A 23668-nucleotide genomic window follows, 5' to 3' on the forward strand; every position below is an offset into this window, starting at 1 on the left:
GCCAGAACGGGGAAACCGTAGACTGCAGGAGTGGAGTGGACTTGGAATGGGGTCGGGAGTCGACGATGCCTGGGGGAAATTGATGGAGAACAGACAGGAAAACAGTGAGCTCCAACATTGCGCATTCAACTGTTTCATGAGAATGGGCCCCTTTCATTTTGTTTCTCTACTAACCTATAGTCAAATAAAGAATTATAAAGCTCAATTGTTTAATTGCATATTGTGTACTGCTTGGAATTTTGTGGTACTGATTTATAACAGGAGAACGCATCACACAGCATCCACCCAAACAAGACTTCTCAAGTTTGGCCGTGCCAAAGGCTGTCTTCCCCAAGATTAAGCCGCTAGCCGAACCTGAGGGTTACAAAGGCTACATTGCTTCTCCTCATACTTTCAGTGAAAATGCTTTACCTGTCTATGAAATATTGTTTGCTATCTGTCTGTAGCCATCTATGCCCCATTTCAGTAGATTGGTATCATTCAGGTTTGATATAGTGAGAAACAGGCCCATCAGCCCATGTTTATGACAACCCTCTACCTATATGCACTGTCTGTATTTACCTACATAGTTTCTCTTTCTGCTTCACCTTGCTGCCTCCACATCGCCTTCTCAGCTCACAGACCATGTTGAAACACCCTGCTTTACCTGCTTCAACCAATGTTGCGCTTTCCTTCACTCTGTCTATCCCTGCTCCTGGTTCACCCTGTATCTTTCACATTCACTCCGTCTACATCAACATTCTGCCATCTTCCTTTCATGTCCACTTGTGCTGAACCTTGCTGTATTTCCTTCAGGATTGCTAGGCCACTGCCAGCATTACACTCTGGTGTATCTCCCGCAGCTCCACCCTGCCTCCTCCTTTTCAGATTGGCTTCATCTGCAGTCTGGTGTCTCCATTCAGCCAGCTCCACACCCACTTTGCCAGATGAATTCTGTGTTATTCTGCCACTTTCTCTATGCCACCAGCAAACCCTCCATTGTTTGCCATCTTCTCACCTCACCTTTTCAGTCTGTTCATACTTCACCTCAGCAGATGCACTAGCTCATCAGCCTGCATCTCTTCACGTTAACCAGCCTGCTTCTAGTCGCCCCTCCGCTCTGTCCGTCCCTGGCTGGTTCATCCTACTCAGTGTACTTGGACTCTTTCATATCCACTCTATCTCAATCCTACTGTTTCCCTTTCATGTCAGTTTGAGCTGCCCCCTACAAGATCCGCACCCAGTTTGCCAAATGCTCTCCGGGTTACCCTGCCTCCTCTACGCTATTCTCTCGCAGTCCTCACTATAACTATATATTTCTTGATCTTTGGAGACCTGTTAGAGCAGCACCTCGACCCTTTTTAAGTCAGCCCCAATATCAATGTCAGTAATCTAAAATAAATCTATTGTTTTCTCACAAAAATATGCTGGTGAACGCAGCAGGCCAGGCAGCATCCATAGGAAGAAGCACAGTCGACGTTTCCGGCCGAGACCCTTGGTCAGGACTAACTGAGGAGATAGTAAGAGATTTGAAAGTGGGAGGGGGAGGGGGAGATCAGAAATGATAGGAGAAGACAGGAGGGGGAGGGTCTGCATCTGCAGATTTCCTCATGTTTCAATTGTTTTCTGGTTGTTTGGTGCTTACTTTGGCCTACAGGACAGACGAGAACCTCTTGATGTTTCAGTTTTAAAGCCTTTGAGTGAATAAAAATTGTGGGATGATGGGAACTTGCCCTTTATATTTATTTTAAATGGAATTAATGGACAAACGTAAAATCCTAGATTTTCCATCCTATTAAGAGCAAAACAATTGGCAAATGTTTTATTATTCTGGAAATCAGCAATGTCTGGGATTGCTGCATGTGGAATTTACAGTGGAAAGCCCCCAGTTTCTGATTTGATTTTCTGATCCCTCAGCGAGGAGTATGACTTGCTACACCTCCAGTTCAGACTGTGATTCAGAACAGGCTGCTGCTTACACCTTCCTGTGTCCCAATGAAGGAAGTTCAGTTGCATCAACTACAAATTCAATCAATAAATAGAGTACAATCAAGCTGGCTGCATGTCAAAACAGCTGGCACCAGCAGTGACCATTAACCAATGCCTAGATAAAATGGGAAATTCTTGCCAGAGACAGATCAGGACACAGGGAACTGACTCCAGATCAATTATGAATGTTAATGCTTTCCCACTCATTGCAAGTTTTTAATACTACAGTATTAGAAACTTCTAAATATACCTCTTGAATTACTCTCACTACAACCCGCAGCCTCTAATTTCCCTTTAAGAAGTGTAAACTGTCTTAATGAACTAGCAATTTTACTATCTTCTGAAGGGCTCAGCAGATTTAACTCTCAAGCATGCAGTTACGGCATCTTTCAGCACATGAAGGTACATCGCCATGGCTGGAAGAGAGAGAGGAAGGGAGGACTCCAAGACAGGCTAAAACACAGAGGAAACTGAATTACTCTGCCCAGCATCTTGAGAATAAATGTACAGTCACTTGTGTGAGGATCTAAGGACAAGATTGCTGTATTGGCGGGAAATCCCTCCCCTTTCTAGATCTTTCTGTCGTCTCTGGAGAAAGCTTATCCACTGATGTCTACTATAAGCCTACTGACTCTCACAGCTATCTGGACTTCTCACCCTGTCTCTTGCAAAAACGCCATCCCCTTCTCGCAATTCCTCCGTCTCCGCCGCATCTGCTCTCAGGATGAGGCTTTTCATTCTAGGACGAGGGAGATGTCTTCCTTTTTTAAAAGAAAGGGGCTTCCCTTCCTCCACTATCAACTCTGCTCTTAAACGCATCTCCCCCATTTCACATACATCTGCTCTCACTCCATCCTCCCACCACCCCACTAGGAATAGGGTTCCCCTGGTCCTCACCTACCACCCCACCAGCCTCCGGGTCCAACATATTATTCTTCGTAACTTCCGCCACCTCCAACGGGATCCCACCACTAAGCACATCTTTCCCTCCCCCCCTCTCTCTGCATTCCGCAGGGATCGCTCCCTACACAACTCCCTTGTCCATTCGTCCCCCCCATCCCTCCCCACTGATCTCCCTCCTGGCACTTATCCGTGTAAGCGGAACAAGTGCTACACATGCCCTTACACTTCCTCCCTTACCACCATTCAGGGCCCCAAACAGTCCTTCCAGGTAAGGCATCACTTCACCTGTGAGTCGACTGGGGTGATATACTGCATCCGGTGCTCCCGATGTGGCCTTTTATATATTGGTGAGACCCGACGCAGACTGGGAGACCGCTTTGCTGAACATCTACGCTCTGTCCGCCAGAGAAAGCAGGATCTCCCAGTGGCCACACATTTTAATTCCACATCCCATTCCCATTCTGACATGTCTATCCACGGCCTCCTCTACTGTAAAGATGAAGCCACACTCAGGTTGGAGGAACAACACCTTATATTCCGTCTGGGTAGCCTCCAACCTGATGGCATGAACATCGACTTCTCTAACTTCCACAAAGGCCCCACCTCCCCCTCGTACCCCATCTGTTACTCATTTTTATGCACACATTCTTTCTCTCACTCTCCTTTTTCTCCCTCTGTCCCTCTGAATATACCTCTTGCCCATCCTCTGGGTCAACCACCCCCCCTTGTCTTTCTTCCCGGACCTCCTGTCCCATGATCCTCTCGTATCCCCTTTTGCCTATCACCTGTCCAGCTCTCGGCTCTATCCCTCCCCCTCCTGTCTTCTCCTATCATTTTGCATCTCCCCCTCCCCCTCCAGCTTTCAAATCCCTTACTCACTCTTCCTTCAGTTAGTCCTGACGAAGGGTCTCGGCCTGAAACGTCGACTGCACCTCTTCCTATAGATGCTGCTTGGCCTGCTACGTTCACCAGCAACTTTGATGTAAACTGCTGTGTTCTCTGTTTCAAGGAGATATGGCTTACTCCAGACACACCAGATGCATGGGGAAGACCCGAAGGCTTCTCAATACACAGGATGAGCCAAACTGCAGTTTCGGAGAAGGCAGAAGGTAGGGGTCTGTATTTCATGATAAACTCTTTGTTGTACTTTTGTTCCCACCAATCTGGAACATCTAACAATTAAGTGCCGACCATTATACTTACCAAAAGAATTCTCCTCTGCGAGCCTGACTATAGTTCACATGCTTCCAAAAGCCAATGTAAATCAGGTACTTGAGATAGTGAATGCTGCTATCACCAAACAAGAAACAGTTCACCCCAACTCATTACAAGTCATAATTGGGGACTTCAGTCAGGTTTCTGTGAAGAAATCTCTGCTCAATTATCAGCCTACAACCTGTATCACACTGGAAAACTGCTATACTATGATTTGAAAATCCTACCGTTCCATGCCTAGACCACATTTCAGGAAATCTGATCACTTGGTTGTACTTCTCCTACCTGCATACACGCACAGCCTAAAGAGCAAAGCTCCAGAGATAAGAACAACAAAGAGGTAGTCACAGGAGGCAGAGGAGTGGTTACAGGATTGCTTCAAGTTGGTAGACTGGACTGTGTTCAAGAACTCAAAGGATCTGAATGAATACACTATGGTTGTCAAGGACTTTATAAAAACAATTGTAGATGAGTGCGTCCCCACAAAATCATTCAGTCTTCCCCAACCAGAAGCCCTAGATGAACTATGAGATCCACAATCTGCTGAGGACTACATCAGTGGCATTCAGATCCAGCAACCAAGTAAGATACAAGAGATCAAGGTAAGCCATTTCACGTGCCAAGTGGATCAAATTTTAATCATTGACGGATGCATAACAGATATGGCAGAGCCTGAATGCTATCACCTCCTACAAAGTGAAAACAAACAACATAGGCGACAAGGCTTCTCTCCCAGATGAGCTCAATGCCTTCTATGCTCACTTTGACCATCAAAACATGGAGGTACCTTCACGAACTCCCATAGCCCCCAGTGACCCTGTAACTTCAGTCTCTGAGACTGACAGAAGAGCATCCTTCAGAAGGGTGAATCATAGAAAGCATCAGGCCCAGACGGGGTACCTGGTTGATTACTAAAGACCTGTGCTGATCGACTGGTTGAAGTGTTCACAGATCTCTCGTTTCAGCAGTCTGAAGTACCCATCTGTTTCAAGTAGGGTTCAATTATACCACTACCCAAGAAGATCGTGGTAATCTACCTCAATGATTATCGTCCAGTACCATTTACATACAGTGAGATGAAGTACTTTGAGAGGTTAGTGATGACACACATCAACTCCAGCCTGAGGAGCAACTTGGATCCTCACTCAGATTTGTCTACTGGCACAACAGGTCCACAGCAGATGCCATCTCATTGGCTTGTCACTCAACCCAGGAACATCTGGACAGTCAAGATGTATACATCAGGATGCTGTTCATTTGACTACTGCTCTGTACTCAATACTAATTATTTCCTCAAAACTAATCAATAACCTTCAAGACCATGACCTCAATATCTCCTTGAGCAATTGGATCCTTGATCTCCAAACTTGCAGACTTGAGTCAGTCAGATTGGCAACAAAATCTCCTCCACAATCTCCATCAGCACTGGTACACCACAAGGCTGTGTAACTCACCCCCTGCTCAACTCGCTTTATACTTATTACTGGGAGATTAAACACATATTCAAGTTTGCTGATGACACACTGTTATTGGCCAAATCAAAAATGGTGGCAAATCAGCATATAGGAGAGAGATTGAAAATCTGCCTGAGTGGTGTCATAACAACAACCTCTTACTCAATGTCAGCAAGACCAATGAGCTGATTATTGACCAGGAGAGGAAACCAGAGGTACTCATCGGGGATCAGAGGTGGAAAGGGTCAGTAACTTTAAATTCCTCAGTGTTAACATTTCAATGGATCTGTCCTGGGTTCAGCATAAAGTGCAATTATGAAGAAAGCAGCGTAGCACCTCTACTTCCTTAAAAATTAGAGAAGGTTTAACGTGACATCTAAAACTTTTACAAACTTCTAAAGGTATGTGGTGGAGAGAAAATTGACTCATTCCATTACAGCCTGGTATGGAAACACCCATGCCCTTGAATGGAAAAATCCGACAAAAAGTAGTAGATATGGCCCAGTCCTTCATGAGTAAAGCCTTCCCCACCACTGAGCACATTTACACTGAGCGCTGTTGCAGGAAAGCACCGTCCATCATCAAGAACACCCAAACCCACCACCTCCTCCCTACACACACACATATAGGCCATGCTGTCTTCTTGATGTTACCATCAAGGTGGTGGTACAGGAGTCTCAGAACCCACATCACAATGTTCTGGAACAGTTATTACCCTCAGCCATCAGATGCTTGAACCACTGTGGATAATTTTACTCGCCCCATCACTGGACTATTCCTACAGCCTATGGACTCACTTTCAAAGACTTCTCATCTCATGTTCTCAATACATAGTTTTATTTTCCCTCTTTTGTATTTGCACACTCTGCTGTGTTTTGCACATTGGTTGTTCGTCCACCCTGTTGGGTGCAGTCTTTTATTGATACTACTGTGTTTCTTGGATTTACTGGATATGCCGACAAGAAAACGAATCTCATGGTTGTATGCTGTATAGTGGCATACTGTATGTATTTCAGTAATTTACCTTTTACATGTACTGTACAGTCCCAGCAAGATTAGGCTTTCATCTCAAATACTATTTTTCTTTCTGCCTGTCTTCTCTCCCAATCAATCCACTTTCTGTCCTCCGAAGTTTTCAAACAGAGCCATTTATCCTTATTATTGTTTTTTTAAAACATCTCCCTCGAATAATTTTTAAACATTAGATAGAAGTGCACCAATACTTCCTTGAGAAATATTATTTCCCTCGTTATATCCTTTTCACCACTTTGAATACCTACCCAATCTTCTTCAGGATTTGACAATCTTACTGACACATGGGCTGAAAATCTGCTTCCCAGCACGAATCAAGGCATCTTCTTTGACCTGTCTCTCCAACAATTCATCATGCTGAGGATGGATTACCTTCAAGATGTTAACTGTTTACTGTTTTTTATTTTACAAACGCTGATTGCGATGTGCATTTCTTTCATTTTTCAAGATTCAGAACAGACAAATTAAATTATATTCAAAAAATATCCACCAGCTTTTAAACAGTAGCTAAATACCAAGAGAAGGCAGAAAGACCACAGAGAAATTCAAAAATAGTTTCTTCTAAGATAAAATAATTTTTGTTTGTAAATGAATTTAGGTTCTGTTACACATTCAAAACTATCGAAGCAAATTAAAACCAGTTACATTCTGTGATGACTGTTTTCTCTTATTGATTGTGGGTCACTAGTCAAACTTGAAGGTGCTACTGTACGTTCATTTCAGAAGTCTGAGCATTTTAGGGAAGAAGTGGGCTGGAAAACCACGACAGGAAACATTTCTATAATGGTGAACAAAGTGTATCCAGCAGCGACCAAAAGTGGCAGGATATTCACTAGCTCTGTAGTACAATCTGAATCCTGCAAAACTGGATCAATGTTAGTAGAAAATGAGGAATTATAGTTGCAGAGAAGGCATCAAGTTCTCTGCCAAAGTTTAGAGGAAAGCCAGAAAAAACAAAAATAAAGGAAATGCAAGATTGACCATTTTGGATTTGTATTAAAAAACCTTAAATACAGTCAATTATTTTGGATATCCACCCCTCAAGTTGTGGGTTCTTAAAGAAGCACTAAGGCATGTTTTATTTTCTGACTTATCCATGAATATATGACCAATGCACTCATTACTGGTCCCAAGTTATTCAGAAAGCAGCACTGTGCAACCTAATACAATACAAAAAAAAACACAGATCAAATCATCATTCTGAGCAGACAATAAGAATGTCTTGTCAGAATTGCTTAAGGCTATGGAGGGAGTAGGGATTAGCATTTAATACAAACTATCCATGTGGGATATATATCAGCACCCAGCAATAGATAACAAAATGAAATAAAGACATTGAGAAAATAAAAACTGATCAAATACCACATATTAGGGGGCAGGCAGCAACATCCCAGGAGCAGACCTGATCTCTCTCATCATCCCTCGGGAAAAGGACAATAACTGTTACTGAAAATTTAATTTCTGCGTCAATATTTGTTAAAAGCGAGAAGCAATGTTTGCAGAAACTGTGCTAACTGGGCAAACACGGAGCTGTGGAGGATGTGCCGCAAAAGATGTGGAGACTGAATGAGACTTCAAGTAACAAACCCTTCCGACATGTGCTGGCAGCAAACCAGTTTTTGTTCTGTTCAATAGATATCCCAAGCTACCTCTCCCTTTGATGTATTTCACAGCAATATACATAGTCAGCCTATTAAAATTACCCAACTTTATTTCCAATTACTTTAATATGACCCATGTGGTATATTTTTTAAGAATCTGTCAAATGTTATATGGTCCTGCCTCTTTCTTTCAAACAATTAATCCAGAGAATCAGAGGAAACTACTCAATGCTCCAGGCTTATTTAAATTCTGCTCTTATTCTGAGCAGAGCCATTGAAGTTTTCTGCTGCAGGTCTTTTACTTGCCTGGGCCTCCAATAATGTAAACAAGCATTTAGAATTCACTTAGCTCACCGTACAGCGCCAATATGTCCTAAGTATATTTACTGGCTGCAACCGTTATCATGCTCCTCCTGCTAAATTTGCTGCCTTTAATGGGAAGCACCACTCAGCTTGTGTACTATTCCGATATTACTAGAGTAGAAATAAAACTGACAGATGGGCACTTGTCATTGCCAAGCACATGACCCCTGACCCTAAACCTCCCCCAAAATCATAGCGCAAGAAGAGTTGCAGAATCTTTCGGAGTAAATAGATCTCAATAATTGCTTCCCAGAAGAGAAGCATCACAGATTTCCAGCTTGGCAATACCTCTCTTACTGACAGGGAGGGCTCCTCCATTCCATTCCCACAGTTTATCCTTGTTGTTCGATCGCTCAGAGGCTCAGCTTGACAATTATAGACTACATGGAGCCTCTGGAGCTCTGAAAGGGTGGGGTGGTGGGGGTTTGACATCACACTCAGCTGAAGGCTAAGTGCAGCAATGATGCAGTCATCAATGATCTGAGACACTGGATTTAGAGTCAGAACCAACTGAAGGTAATGAATAATCTCTAGGAAAGGAAATCACTGGGTGAAGTGAATTATAGAATTAGAAAGCACAAGATAAATTTATTATCAAAGTATATATATGTCACCATGTCCTGCAGATAAATCCAAGGAAGGCGACAGGCCCAGATGGCATCCCGGGTTGGGTTCTCCGGGCCTGTGCAAGCGAGCTAGCTGGAGTGTTTGCTGACATCTTCAACTGCTCCTTGCTTCAGTCTAAGATCCTCTCGTGTTTTAAGAAGGCAACAATAATCCCGGTGCCGAAGAAGAGCAAGGTGGCATGCCTGAATGATTATCGACCTGTTGCTCTGACATCAATTGCTATGAAGTGCCTCAAGCGATTGGTTATGGCACACGTCAACCACAGCCTACCGGTCAACCTCAGTGCTTTGCAATTCGCCTACCGGAGCAACAGGTCAATGGCAGATGCCATCTCTCTGGCCCTACATTCCTTCTCAGAACACCTGGAGAATAAAGATGCATACGTAAGGCTCCTTTTCATTGACTACAGCTCTGCCTTTAATACCATCATTCCAAATAAACTGATTCCTAAGCTCCGGAACCTGGGCCTTAGCACTCAGATCTGCAGCTGGATCTTCAATTTCCTCACAGACAGGACCCAGGCTGTAAAAATAGGGGACAAGCTCTCCTCCACAATCACTCTGAGCACCGGTGCCCCACAAGGCTGTGTACTCAGCCCCCTGCTGTACTCACTGTACACCCATGATTGTGTAGCCAGGTTTCCATCAAACTCAATATATAAGTTTGCTGATAACACAACAATTGTAGGCCGTATCTCGGGTAATGATGAGTTTGAGTACAGAGAGGAAATTAAGAACCTGGTGGCATGGTGCAAAGACAATAAGCTATCCCTCAACGTCAGCAAGACCGAGGAATTGGTTGTTGACTTCAGAAGGAGTAGCGGACCGCACGACCCAATTTACATCGGTGGTACGCAAGTGGAACAGGTCAAAAGCTTTAAGTTCCCCGGGGTCAATATCACAAATGACCTGACTTGGTCCAACCAAGCAGAGTCCACTGCCAGGAAGGCCCAACAGCGCCCTTACTTCCTGAGAAAACTAAAGAAATTTGGCCTGTCCCCTAAAACCCTCACTAATTTTTATAGATGCACCGTAGAAAGCATTCTTCTAGGGTGCATCACAACCTGGTATGGAAGTTGTCCTGTCCAAGACCGGAAGAAACTGCAGAAGATCGTGAACACGGCGCAGCAGTCACACAAACCAATCTTCCGTCCGCGGATTCACTTTACACCGCACGCTGTCGGAGCAGTGCTGCCAGGATAATCAAGGACACGACCCACCCAGCCAACACACTTTTCATCCCTCTTCCCTCCGGGAGAAGGCTAAGGAGCTTGAAGACTCATACGGCCAGATTTGGAAACAGCTTCTTTCCAACTATGATAAGACTGCTGATCGGATCCTGACCCGGATCTGGTCCGTACCCTCCAAATATCCGGACCTGCCTCTCGGTTTTTTTGCACTGCCTTACTTTCCATTTTCTATTTATGATTTATAATTTAAATTTTTAATATTCACTATCGATTTGTAATCCAGGGAGCGGGAGTGCAGAATCAAATATCGCTGTGATGATTGTAAGTTCTAGTATCAATTGTTTGGCAACAATAAAGTATAAACAACCCTGAGATCCATTTTCTTGAGGGCATACAGAGTAAATTCAAGAAACACAATAGAATCAATAAAAGAACAACAGGACGGACAACAAATGGACAAATACACAATCAATAAATATATAAGCAATAAATAAGTATCAAGAACATGAGATGAGAGGACATTGAAAGAGAGTCCATAAGTTGCTGGGACAAGTGAAATTGAGTGAGGTTATCCCCTTTGATTCAAGTGCCTGATGGTTCAGGGGTAATTAATACCTATTCCTGAACCAGATGGTGTGGTCCAGAGACTCCTGTACTATCTTCCAGGTGGCAGCAGCGAGAAGAGAGCATGTAGGAATTTTCATTCAAGGGCACTTATGTCTCCATACCAAGCCATGATGCAACCAGTCAATATACTCTCCCATCACATATCTATAGAAGTCTGCCAGTTTTAGATTCGGCATGACATATTCACCAGCTTCAAAGCAAGCCGAAGTACTGTCGAGATTTCTTCGTAATGGCACTTGCATGCAGGGCCTTGGACAGATCCTCTGAAATGAAAACACCAAGGAATTTAAAGTTGCTGACCCTCCCCACCTGTAATCCCCCAGCAAGGACTGGTTTATGGACCTCCGGATTCTTCCTCCTAAAGTCAATAATCAGCTTCTAGGTCTTGCTAACATTGAGTGACAGGTTGTGGTTGCAGCCAGATTTTTAATCTCCCTCTCATCTGCAGATTTGTCACCACCTTTAATGTGGCCAACGACAGTGGCGTCATCAACAAACTTGAATATAGCATTGGAGATGTGCATCGCCACAGTCTTAAGAATAAAGTGAGTAGAGCAGGGGGCTACGCACATAAACTTGAGTTACACTGTGCTGATGGAGATATTGGAGGAGATGTTGTTCCCAATCTGAACTGACTGCAGTGAGCAAGTGAGGACACCAAAGATCCATTTGCAAGGAGGTATTGAGATCAGGGTCTTCAAGCTTATTGACTAGTTTTGAGGGATGATAGTATTGAATGCTGAGCTGTAGCCAACAAAGACATCAGATGTATGCATTTTTACTGTTCAGATGTTCCTGCATTGAGTGAAGAGACAATGAAATAGCATTTGCTGTGGACCTGTTGTGACAGTAGGCAAATTGGAGTGGATCAAAGTTGTTTCTCAAGCAGGAGTTGATATGTTTCATCACCAACCTCTCAAAGCACTTCATCACCGTGGATGTAAGTGGGACTAGACAATAGTCATTCAGGCAGGTTACCATTTCCTTCTTAGGCACAGGTATATTTGAAGCTTGCTTAAAGCAGGTAGGTACATCAGACTACCAAAGTGTGAGGTTAAAGATATCAGTGCACACTTCAGCCAGTTGATCAGCACAGATCTTTTCACCCTCCTGAAGGGTGCTCTCATGCCAGCCTCAGATTCACAGGGTCATGGGGAGCTGTGGAAGTTCATGAAGATCCCTCCATGTTTTGACATAGAAGGCACTGAGCTCATCTGGGATGAGCTTACCTATGTCACTTGGTTTCACTGTACGAGGTGATGGCATTCAAACACTGCCACAGCTTTCAACCATCCTTCAGTAATTCAAATTTTCGTTCGAAAATGCCACTTCACATGCAAGATGGCTTTCTGGAGATCATACCTGAAACTCTTGCATCTTACTCGATCACCAGATCTAAATACCACTAATCTGGCCCTCAGCAGATATCATGGTTCATCCAGGATTTCTAGTTGGGAAAAGGCTGAAAAACCTCTCTTGACAAGCAGAATGGTTAGCAACTAATCATTAGGTGTTCCAGGTCGGGAGAATAAAAATGCAACACGACCGCTACATCAAAGCACCACAAAGAGCTTATCATGAAAGACAAACCCCCACCATTTGCCTTGTCTCAATCAGCAGTCTAGTCCACACCGTGTATTGAGAAGCCTTAAGGTCTTACTGACATATCCAGTGTGTCCAAAGTGAGCCATCTCTCTATAAAACACAGAATGTAGCAATTCTTCATCTTCCGTCAATACAACTATCCTGCCCTTAGGCCCTCAATATTGTTCTCCAGTGACTTGCTAAAGGAACTTCCATTTTTTGGGTTTCAGTCTGACGCAGAGTCCTCCCCCTCCTCCCTCTCTTCCAGCGTTGACGATGTAACTTTGTCTACTTAAAGGAGCAGTACCTACATGCTTGAGAGTTAAGTCCACCAAGTCCTTCAGAAAATAGTGAAATCGCAAGTTCATTAAGATGGTTCAAAAGTACATTGCTTAAAAGGAAAGTATAGGCTGCAGATTGCAGTCAGAGTAATTCAGAAGAGGTATATTTAGAAGTTTTGTAAGCAATTCCACAACATGTCACCGTGGTTCACCGGTGCCATCTTGGCATTTATTTAGGAAATGCAACACAGGAAAATATCAACTGCAAAAGCTGAACTGGCCAATATTTATGTACCAGACTCCTACTAGTCTATATTAATGGTTCCAGAACCAAGTTATGGAGACCAATTTGTTGATCTCCTTGTGTGATGACCAAGTCACTGCGTGTATTTAAGGCAGAGATGGATACATTCTTGTCTGGTAAAGGGATTAAGGGTTTCAGGGAGATAGCAGGAGAATGGGGTTGAGAGAGAAAAAACTGTCAGTCATGACTGAATGGCAGAACAGATTCAATAGCCGAGTTCTGCTTCTAAACCTTATGGTCTTATTTAATCTCTTCCCCTCACTTCCCTACTCTTCCTGCTCTCCCTCACTTACCGAGATGCAACACAAAGCGTCATAGGAAGTCATTCCTGCCTGTGGCTATCAAACTTTACAACTTCTCCCTTGGAGGGTCAGAAACCCTGAGCCAATAGGCCGGTCCTGGACTTATTTCCTGGTATCATTTACATATTACTATTTAACTATTTATGGTTTTATTACTATTTATTATTTATGGTGCAACTGTAATGAAAACCAATTTCCCCCAGGATCAATAAAGTATGACTATGCCTATCTACTACTTGCATCCGTCTACGGTAGTAGTGAACAGTGCAACAGTGATGGAGTAGAATCAGTAAACGAGCAGTGCCTTCCAAAGTCAGAATGCAGTCACAGATGCTGAGTTCAGGTCAGAATGTTCTGAAGACTAGCAGCAATTGGGGGGCGGGGGACATGCGTTCACACATCGGCTGTGGCAAATCTGTCCCTGTTATTTTGATGACACCAAGGGCTGCTCTAGACATGCTGGCTGGAAGCCAATTTTATGGTAGCTTTGGAATACACAGCAGGTCTAACCTTGGAACCTCTGCACAGCTGTGACATTTACACAGTAAACTATCAGGGGCAGAACAACTCATTTAGATTTTGACCCAACACAGGAAGAATTAAAGAACTTTCAATCTTTGAAGAACGTTACGCATATTTTATGGCGGGTTGTAGGTAAGTTTGCAAATCACTGAAAGATGCAGAGCCTTGATTACTTTATGGCTACAGCAATACAGTAGCCGCTGGGCTGAGATCACTGGCTCTAAACAGGCACTGTCTTGCTCACATTCACTTGTACAATTATTCTCTCAACCAAACAGCAGAACTCGGCACATATCCATTTGACAGTGCGACTACAGATCACGTCTGCCTGTTAAATCTTTAATAGCTTGAGTGGCAGAAAGAGTCCATGTTATCAAGACAGTGGAGCAAGCTGAAAATCTGAACACTTATTAAACAGGTTTTAAAGGAGGATCTCCCATAAAGAGATTCTTCTGTGGTATCATTCTGATGCTGAGAGGGAGGTAGTAAAATAGATTTTACATGGAATCTGCATTAAAGCATAAACACATCCATGGGATTTCATATCCCAAGGAATATGACATTGTAAATTAACTGTAATCAGAACTGATTTACCAAGGCTGAAGTATCTCTTCACTACTTAACCTAGTTCTCAAATCATGGACAATCATAAAAAACACTGTTTAAGGATTGTACATTGGTGAGGGGTGGGGGAGGGGTTTTAAACAGCACATCATTCACCACAATGTCCCTGAAAGACAGATCAATTTTGCTTTTTGCAAATTCCAGTAACACCAAGCAGTAGAAAATACCAAGTCTGAACTGCAACAAGACATTGATCAGATCCTAGCAATCTGTAAGACTCATCTGACTTGGACTGGAAACACATTACTGAAACGTGAGATGGATGCCTGATAAAATAATGAGATACTTAAGCAACTGTGGTTTCCTGCAGCTCCCACATGTCGACAGCTTTACAAAGACCCAAGCTTTCCTTTGTGGGGGTGCTGGGACTACCTCCTTAAAGGGGAAAAATAAAATGAGGACAACAAGAATTTGCGAGATCACAAACTGAGGCAAGGTTAAACAGAGTTTAATGTGGATTAATAAATCATGTCCATAACATATTAAAAAGGTAACAGATATTTATTTTTATCATTAATAACATGGTAACAGGCCGTTCTGGTTCACCGAGCCCATGTCACCCAAACACATCCAAGTGACCAACTGACCTGCTAACCCGTACATCTTTGGAATACGGGAGGAAACTGGAGCACCCACTGGAAACCTACGTGGTCACAGGGAGAACATACATTCGTATTCCTTACAGATAGCGGCAGAAATTGAACTGGCATCAGTGTGGCATTATAAAGCGTTACTCTTAAGTGCTATGTGACCACGCTGCCCCAAAAAAGGGTAACGCAATTCATAGCCACTGTTTCATTCACTGTTGTGTTTCAACTCTGGTCTGTCAGTCCATAATCCCTGCCCCCTTCTACCAAGGCCCAATATTAATTTGATGGAAAATACTACACCTTCCTTCTGGCAAGATTTAATTACTGCAAATAACTCTCAAGTTCACTTTTTATCTGTCTATATATTGTCTCTCCACCAACACCGCACGAACTGTTGGGCATTTCCAGCATCTCTCTTTTGGTTTCAGGATCCTGCAACACCTATGACATGCTTTATTAATTAACTTCATACATACATGTCATTGCAATATGGTCTCACCTTGTCAGTGATATTCCCATTACCCTTTCCATCCCTCCCTGCAATTTAAACACCTGCTCAGTATATGCAGCATTGCTTTTTTTTTTAAAAAAAAAATTTCGACTTAGTGGAGGCTCCTTCCAGACTGGGAAAAGTCATCCCTTCGTCACCGCGAACCCTTGTCTGTTCTCCATTAGGGAGCCAGTTTTTCTTCCAAGCACAAAATACACTGCAGATGCTGGGGTCAAAGCAACACTCACAACACGCTGGAGGAACTCAGCAGGTCGGACAGCATCCGTGGAAAAGATCGGTCAACGTTTCGAGCCAGAACGTTGACTGATCGTTTCCATGGATGCTGCCCGACCTGCTGAGTTTCTCCAGCGTGTTGTGGGTGTCAGTTTTTCTTCCATGTGGCAAGCATCTCTTTTATTCCACAACATTCAATATAGCGAAAATGGTCATGCTCTTGGGACATTAAACAGTGGTCCGTGTGGAAATTGATCTACATGAGTCAGATGCGATACTGTGTAAAGAAATTAATTTTTTTTTTAAGTGCTGTTAAACACTTGGCAGGTCAGACAGCGTCACTGAAGTGAAACAAAATAAAGGTTTTGGGTCAAGTATCTTTCATCAGAATGGTGAGATAGCATCACAGAGAAACAAAGCAGCTAGAGTTGGCACAGGTTTACTGCCCAGTGAAGAGCAGTGCCTGCAAATGCATACACTGCTAACTGCTAGTGTGTTTCAGAACCAAAATGCAAATTTAGGTTTCCTCGTGGGCTGATCAAGAGAACCAACCCCACCTCCCCAAGCCTGCTTCACCCCACTAACACACTCCTCTTGCAACCTGTATAAGCATTAGCAGCTTCACCTAAATCGTAGTGGTGCTTTCCAGCTGCACAAATCTATGGAATTTTTAGGCATAACCAACTGGTGTTGTTCCACATTCCTGTGTAGAGGTCGCACGGGAAGGGTCAGTGGCCACTCCAACCCTGTAACCTACTCACTCACCCATTTAAAAATTAGCTTTCTGAAATTAAAGAACAAACATCAAGCACCATGTCTGTCTGATTCCTGCTCTAAAACACTTGTAGATTCAGTAAAAATTTGAAACCACACAACAAAACAAAAAAAAAATCCCAAGAGCTCTAGATGCAAATAATCCCCTATCCCATGTGGTAAAAGATTGAAAATATAAATTCTATCCAGCGAAAGTCTGATCTCCTCACACACAGAAAATCAACACTCTTCCCACGAGGCCCACACGGAGATGCTGGACTTTCCTTGCTATTCTTCTGACTCTTTAGAACAGCGGTCCCCAACCATCAGGCTGCAAAGCATGTGCTATTGGGCTGCGAGGAAACGATATGAGTCATCTGCACCTTTCCTCATTCCCTGTCACGCACTGTTGAACTTAAACATAGGGTTGCCAACTGTCCCGTATTTGCCGGGACATCCCGTATATGGGGCTAAATTGGTTTGTCCCATACGGGACTGCTCTTGTCCCGCATTTCCCCTGCTAAGGTACAGCATTCCTATGAAACCTTTCGTGCCGAAATGGCGGAAAGCGAAGAAGCAATTACCATTAATTTATATGGGAAAAACTTTTGAGCGTTCCCAAACCCAAAAAATAACCTAAAAACTCATACTAAATAATACATAAAACCTAAAATAACACTAACATATAGTAAAAGCAGGAATGATATGATAACTAACACAGCCTATATAAAGTAGAAATAATATATGTATAGTATAGTCCGGAAGATGAAGGTAAATCCGACTTGTGGGGAAAAAAAAATCAGCACTTATGCGCATGCGCACACAGGTGCCCGCGCAAAGCTTCACAGTCATGGTAGTCTTTTCCCGGGGTAAAGTGTCCCAGGATTTGACTGCTACTTTTGTCCCTTATTTGGGAGGGAGAAAGTTGGCAACCCTAACTGTAAAAGACATGTCGAGGTGAGTTTAACCCTACTTGAACACCCAACCCGGTCAGCTGGTCCACAAGAATATTGTCAATATTAAACCGGTCCGCGGTGCAAAAAAGGTTGGGGACCCCTGCTTTAGAAGTCATTCCCTTGGCCACATAATGATCTCTGATCGCCAATCCACTATCCTCCCACTCATTTTGCTGCCACTGAATGCCACAGTTGCAATCCCACAACTTCAGGTGTCACTACCATCAGTTCAAACACCAGTATAAAGCCTCCTGATGTTAATGAGTCTCGCAGGCCACTGTACCTTGGACCAGCAGAACCTAGTTTTCAGTTGGTCTGTTCTTCACATCCCTTGTTATCAGGCAGTAATGTTGGGAAGTGCCAAAATCATCTCCTTTCTAGGTTTAAAACACCAACAGTGTTTGTAGCTGCTAAGCCCACACTCCTTCACTGACCCTACATCAACTTGCTTACCCCAAACCGGACTACTCTCAGCCTTCACTGCGTACCATAAACAGGACAGCCAACAAATGCAAGTCTTGGTCACACTGGACCATAGGGTGTTTAAGATGACATCAACGGGCATCTGTCGTTCTGTCTGCTTTGCCCAGCTTCCACATCGCATAGGCTGAGATACGACACGAAGCCCCACTGAATCTCATTACTGTTCTATAAACTCCGATAAAAATCTTTTCCATTTGGTTGCGAGTTAAATTTGTAAGCTTTTTTTGTGTAAAGAGGGGACCTGGGGTTTGATGCTATCACAATTCCTAATTTGCTTTCCTGCATGTGTGTGTGTGTGTGGGGGGGGGGGGAGAGGGAGGGTTTTCTTTGTTTCGTGGCTGTCTGGAGGAGACAAATCTCAGAGTTGTATACTGCAGACATACAGTACTTTGATAATAAATAAACCTTTGAAACTTTTGAGAGCACCAGAATTAATCAAAAATTAACAAGTTAACCAAAGCTGTTGCCTCTCATAATTTAAAAGGTAACCAACATAACTGCCACATAATTTGAAGCCACTTTAAAAGGGCTCCGAATCCAGGTGCTGTAATTTCTGTTTCACAGCCAATTCTCACACCATTATATCTAAAAACACCAATGAAAATAATAGGCCATTTATCCACTGAATTTTTGGTAGGCTGGTTGCTTAAGGTGTGGGCTTACACCCTGTCCTTCAAATAAACCTAACCATGCAGATCAAGCCTCTACTTAATAGCTGAAAACAGAACTTCCAACACTGAGGCACTTCCTCACTATTGTGAAATGTCAACCTGAAATGACTGCGTTCTCTGGAAAGTGGCAGAATCCACAACCTCCTGTCTCACATCAACAGATACCCACCAGAGTGCAGTATACATCTACAACATGTTCACCCACATTTAAAGTGGCAATCATGATAGAATCACTCATGTGTCATTGGCCAGTTTAACTATCATCATCATCATCAGGTGCCATGCCCAGTTTGAGCTTTGACTGCAATGGCCCACACACTTCTGTTTCGGGTCAAGTGGATCAATTCATTGGTATTCATTTCCAGTTCTCTGGCTGCCATCTCCATCATCATGTGTCTTTGTCTTCCTCTTGCTTTCTCCCCTTCAATCTTTCCCATAATTCTAACTCCTCTTTCCGGATCACATGTCCAATGAAGTTACGTTGCCTTTTCATGATCTTACATTATTTCTCTTTTTGCGTTTGCTCTGTTCATGACATCCTCGTTAGATATTTGTTTCGTCCATGATATTCTTTGCATCGTCCTCAAAAACCACATCTCTGCTGTTTCAATTCGTTTCCTCATGTTACTAGCTATTGTCCAACATTCTGAGCCATATAACATAACTGGATAAACGTAACATTTCAGTACCCTGAGGCTGTTTGTCATGCCTAGTTTAGTATTGGTCAGTATACTCGTCATTCTTGTAAAGGTGTCTTTTGCCATCCCGTATCTTCTTTTGATGTCCATGTCACACCTGCCATCTGATGTCACCCAGCTTCCTAAGTAGCAAAAGTTCTGTAATTGTTTCATGTCTTCCCCGTTTATTCTCAGCCTGCAGATAGGATTTTCCTTCTTTTTGGATATCACCATACATTCTGTCTTTTTGCAATTGATAGATAGATCCATTTTTGCACTTTCTTCAACAATTATATCAATTAAGTTTTGTAGTTCTTCCTCCGTACTTGCAATTAAGACAGTGTCATCTGCATATCTGAAATTATTGATGCTTTCACCGCCAACTTTGATTGCCAAGAAACACACATAAAAGTTGGTGGTGAACGCAACAGACCAGGCAGCATCTCTAGGAAGAGGTACAGTCGAACTTTTCTGGCCAAGACCCTTCGTCAGGACTAACTGAAAGAAGAGCTAGTAAGAGATTTGAAAGTGGGAGGGGGAGGGGGAGATCCGAAATGATAGGAGGAGAAGACAGGAGGGGGAGGGATGGAGCCAAGAGCTGAACAGTTGATTGGCAAAAAGGATATGAGAGGATCACGGGACGGGACACCCAGGGAGAAAGAAAAGGGGGGGGGGCGCCCAGAGGATGGCCAGGGGGTATAGTGAGAGGGACAGAGGGAGAAAAAGGAGAGAGAGAGAGAAAAAAATGGGTGTATATAAATAAATAAATAAATAATGGATAGGGTATGAGGGGGAGGTGGGGCATTAGTGGAAGTTTGAGAAGTCAATGTTCATGCCATCAGGTTGGAGGCTACCCAGATGGAATATAAGGCATTGTTCCTCCAACCTGAGTGTGGCTCATCTTTACAGTAGAGGAGGCCATGGATAGACATGTCAGAATGGGAATGGAACGTGGAATTAAAATTCCCAAGATTCCAAAAATGTCTCCTATTTTTTGTAATATTCTTTCACTGTACACATTAAATAAATCAGGGGAGAAAACACACCCTTGTCTAACGCCTCTCTTGATTTTCGTAAACTGACTCACTTCTCCATCTATTCTTACAGCGGCAGTTTGTTCCCAGTACAGATTTCTGTTTAGGCGGAGATCTTTCGAATCTAGATCTAGAGTTTTCTGTAATATTTCAAATAACTTATTATACTTCACTTTATCAAATGCTTTTTGTGTAATTGATAAAACAAACAATTCTTTTTGCACTTGAATAGCTCGCTCTGATAGTATCCTTGACATCAATATTGTGTTTCTTGTACCTTTGTCTTTCACAAAACCACATTGTTCTTTACCTATTCCAGCTTGTAACTTACTTTTAGTTCTTGTCATCAAAATACTTCAAAGTATCTTGGTGATATGACTCATTAAACTTATGGTCCTATGTAATTCACATTCTATTGCTCCAGGTTTCTTAGGAAGAGTGATAAATACTGATTTTTTTTCATCTCTTCTGGTATTATTCCAGTCTCATAAATGTCATTGATTAAATCAGTAAGTTTAAATATAATCAATTTTTTTAATGTGTCTTTCTGATTGTAGCTTGTTGATGGAATTATTAGCATTATAACACAAGCAGGCAGGTTATTCTTCATTTAACCTCCTTACATTACTGCTCCTGGATATGCAAGTGATAACCATACAATAAAGTTAATAGCGTAAAATGTTTATAATCAAAGCCATAAGGATATTTTAGTTTAAAAAGAAGTCACAATTTCAAACTTGCAGGTTTAACAGGATGAGAAGAGGGTAAAACCACACTCAAGCATCCTCAAATTAAAAACAAAGATACCCTCTAAAGTCATATTTGTATATTCCAGCCATATATCCTTGTACACTGTATCTACATGCTTAATTTACTGTTTATTTACATCCTTCCTAGTTTTACTTGAGGAAATCAATACCTAATCTTAAAAAAATTCTTATCCATTTGTTTCACCTCCTCCCCAAATGGCCACTAGTCAGTATAATAGATGCAGGAGGCTAGCAGGCTCCTTTGAAGACTGACTCCTAGCTTCCTACAAATGCATGTAGATAAATGCGGCTTGGTAAATCATTCATTCAGCAAAGTCTTTGTCCTGACTTTCAAAGATCCGGTACAATACTGTTATAATCCTGAATAATTATTGCAGCAGATGTCACTGCATTTTTTTCTAAACCTTGATATGCAAAAGCCCAAGCTCTTACAAAGATCTGAAACCACAAAGGCTAAAAAAAAATACAATGCCTAGCCGCAAATTATCTACATCTTAAAAGCACAATGAATATTGATATCTTTTAAAATATTGCTTACTGGCTTTGGTACCACTTCATTTTAGTTTATTAGAATTTAATTTGCTTCACTATCAAGGAACTGCTTTTCTAAAGTTGGTTCAACAATTTACAATGTTGAACACTTAATTCTAAAACTACACCAAATAAATGCAAAAGACAATTAAATCTCACTTCAGTTTTTTGGGATCCAGTTGTGTAGTCAAGTACAGCAGTCATTTTACACCCACAAAAACAAAAAATACTTACAATTCAAAATGAAGCAGTTTGGGAAATTTGAGGAAGAAATTACACAATTGAAAGCATCTTTCTCCCGACACCGATAAATTTGTAGCTTCAGGTAAGACCTGATGCTAAACCAAGGCTCTTCTACCATTTCTGGGGCGAGGAGTTATTGAAAGTGCCATTGCTGGGTTCAGAGACCACAACCTTTAGCCACAACTCACCCAGTCCTGAAGATGAAGGGTCTCAGCCTGAACTGTTTACTGTTAATCCTGCTCCCTAGATGCTGCCTGACCTCCTGAGTTCCTCCAGCATTTTGTGTGTGTTAACGTTTTAAAATCTACCTTATATTTCTGCATTCAGGAAAAATGGGCAATCAATAATTCCAAATTAATCAATAAAAAACCGTTTTCCCCACTTATCCTTTTACAAATATTAAAGTAGTTGGCAAAATTGTGCAAGCTGTAGAAGATACCCTTACATAATTTGACTAATTATTCAGGCCCTGACGAGACTACAGGATGAACATCACCGTGGCCCACGTCTCTGTCCGTATGTAAACCCAAGACATTAAACCTTGCGCCAAAAGTCAGAATTACTACTCCCTTTCCATATGCTTGTCTACTTGATTGTTCATAATTTCCATCTTATAATCACAAATATTCAAAACTAAAATCCCTGCATAATAATTAACATGCACCTTTAAATCAAAACCACATGCAAATTAACAAATAAATACAACTGCTGAAATGGCAGCACTCAGCCCGAAAAAAAAACATAAAAAGAGGTTTTCTGTTGTAATATCAAACCATGCCCGGACTTATATTTCACGAATTCTAATACTAACATTGCGTGTCATTGTAATTGGAACACTAAACTAGAATCATGCATGTGAAACAGTATTTGAGCGACTTTCCAGCCAGGTTCGCACATTTCACACAGGCAAAGCGTCAAAACCCGATACCGAGGGTACAAGATTTAACCAAACAAAAATGGTTTGGATTACAGGCCCCCAGGAAAGAGCACAGGATCATTGGAAGCCTTTTATTGGTTGAGCGGGATACAAAAAAATACATTTTGTAGGGCTAATGTTTTTTTTTAACTCGTGGGTTTTTTAAAAAAACCATCATACAGAAATAGCACTCTCCATCCCGGAGGTATCAATATGAAGCGGAATAACAGGTTGTCATCGCAACAAGCACTGGAGTCAGGCGCTGCTTCCTCAACGCCAGCCCCGTCCCTCGCATCCTCGGAACCGGCCCGGAGCGCACAGCACGACCCTTACCTGGGCTCCGGCTCCGGCTCCGGAGCTGCGCCTGTCCGGCATGAACCCCGTCAGAAACATCGCTGCGACCCTCACCTGGACTCTGGCCCGGCAGCTGCAACGACTGCTGATGCTGGGCGTGCGGTCTCCCCGTTTTATTGTGCGCCTCCACGCCAGCCTTTGCAGTCGGCTTACTCCGGATGGAACCGTTCAGCCCATTGCAGCAAAGCAGGACAAATAAGGCTAGGTAACCAAGCGAATCGGACATGGTTTAAGGGCGGCGGTCGGACGGGGTAGGTGTTTGCATCAGGGAGGCAGCAGAAGCGGCGCGGCTCGGTACGTTCCCATGTTTGTTTATCTGCTGCTCGGTGCGATCCTCATTGCTGTAGGATGGAAATTTCTCTGGAGGGAA

The 23668-nt window shown here is 42.7% G+C and overlaps 1 protein-coding gene across 2 annotated transcripts in view; it reads right to left on the bottom strand.

The window, feature by feature from the left end:
• fam171b (family with sequence similarity 171 member B) overlaps positions 1 to 23668 on the bottom strand; it is a 54372-nt gene extending 30704 nt beyond the window's left edge. The window contains exon 1 of one of the 2 annotated variants that reach the window (XM_063052027.1): positions 23353 to 23668. In XM_063052027.1, coding sequence (XP_062908097.1) covers positions 23353 to 23524 — 172 coding nt within the window. In that variant the 5' untranslated portion in view covers positions 23525 to 23668. Of the gene's footprint in view, positions 1 to 23277 lie in introns of both variants that reach the window. The other variant, XM_063052026.1, reaches the window with a different exon arrangement.

The sequence above is a fragment of the Mobula hypostoma genome, chromosome 6 (genome assembly GCF_963921235.1).
Source record: "Mobula hypostoma chromosome 6, sMobHyp1.1, whole genome shotgun sequence".
In the NCBI taxonomy this organism is placed as follows: Eukaryota; Metazoa; Chordata; class Chondrichthyes; order Myliobatiformes; family Myliobatidae; genus Mobula; species Mobula hypostoma.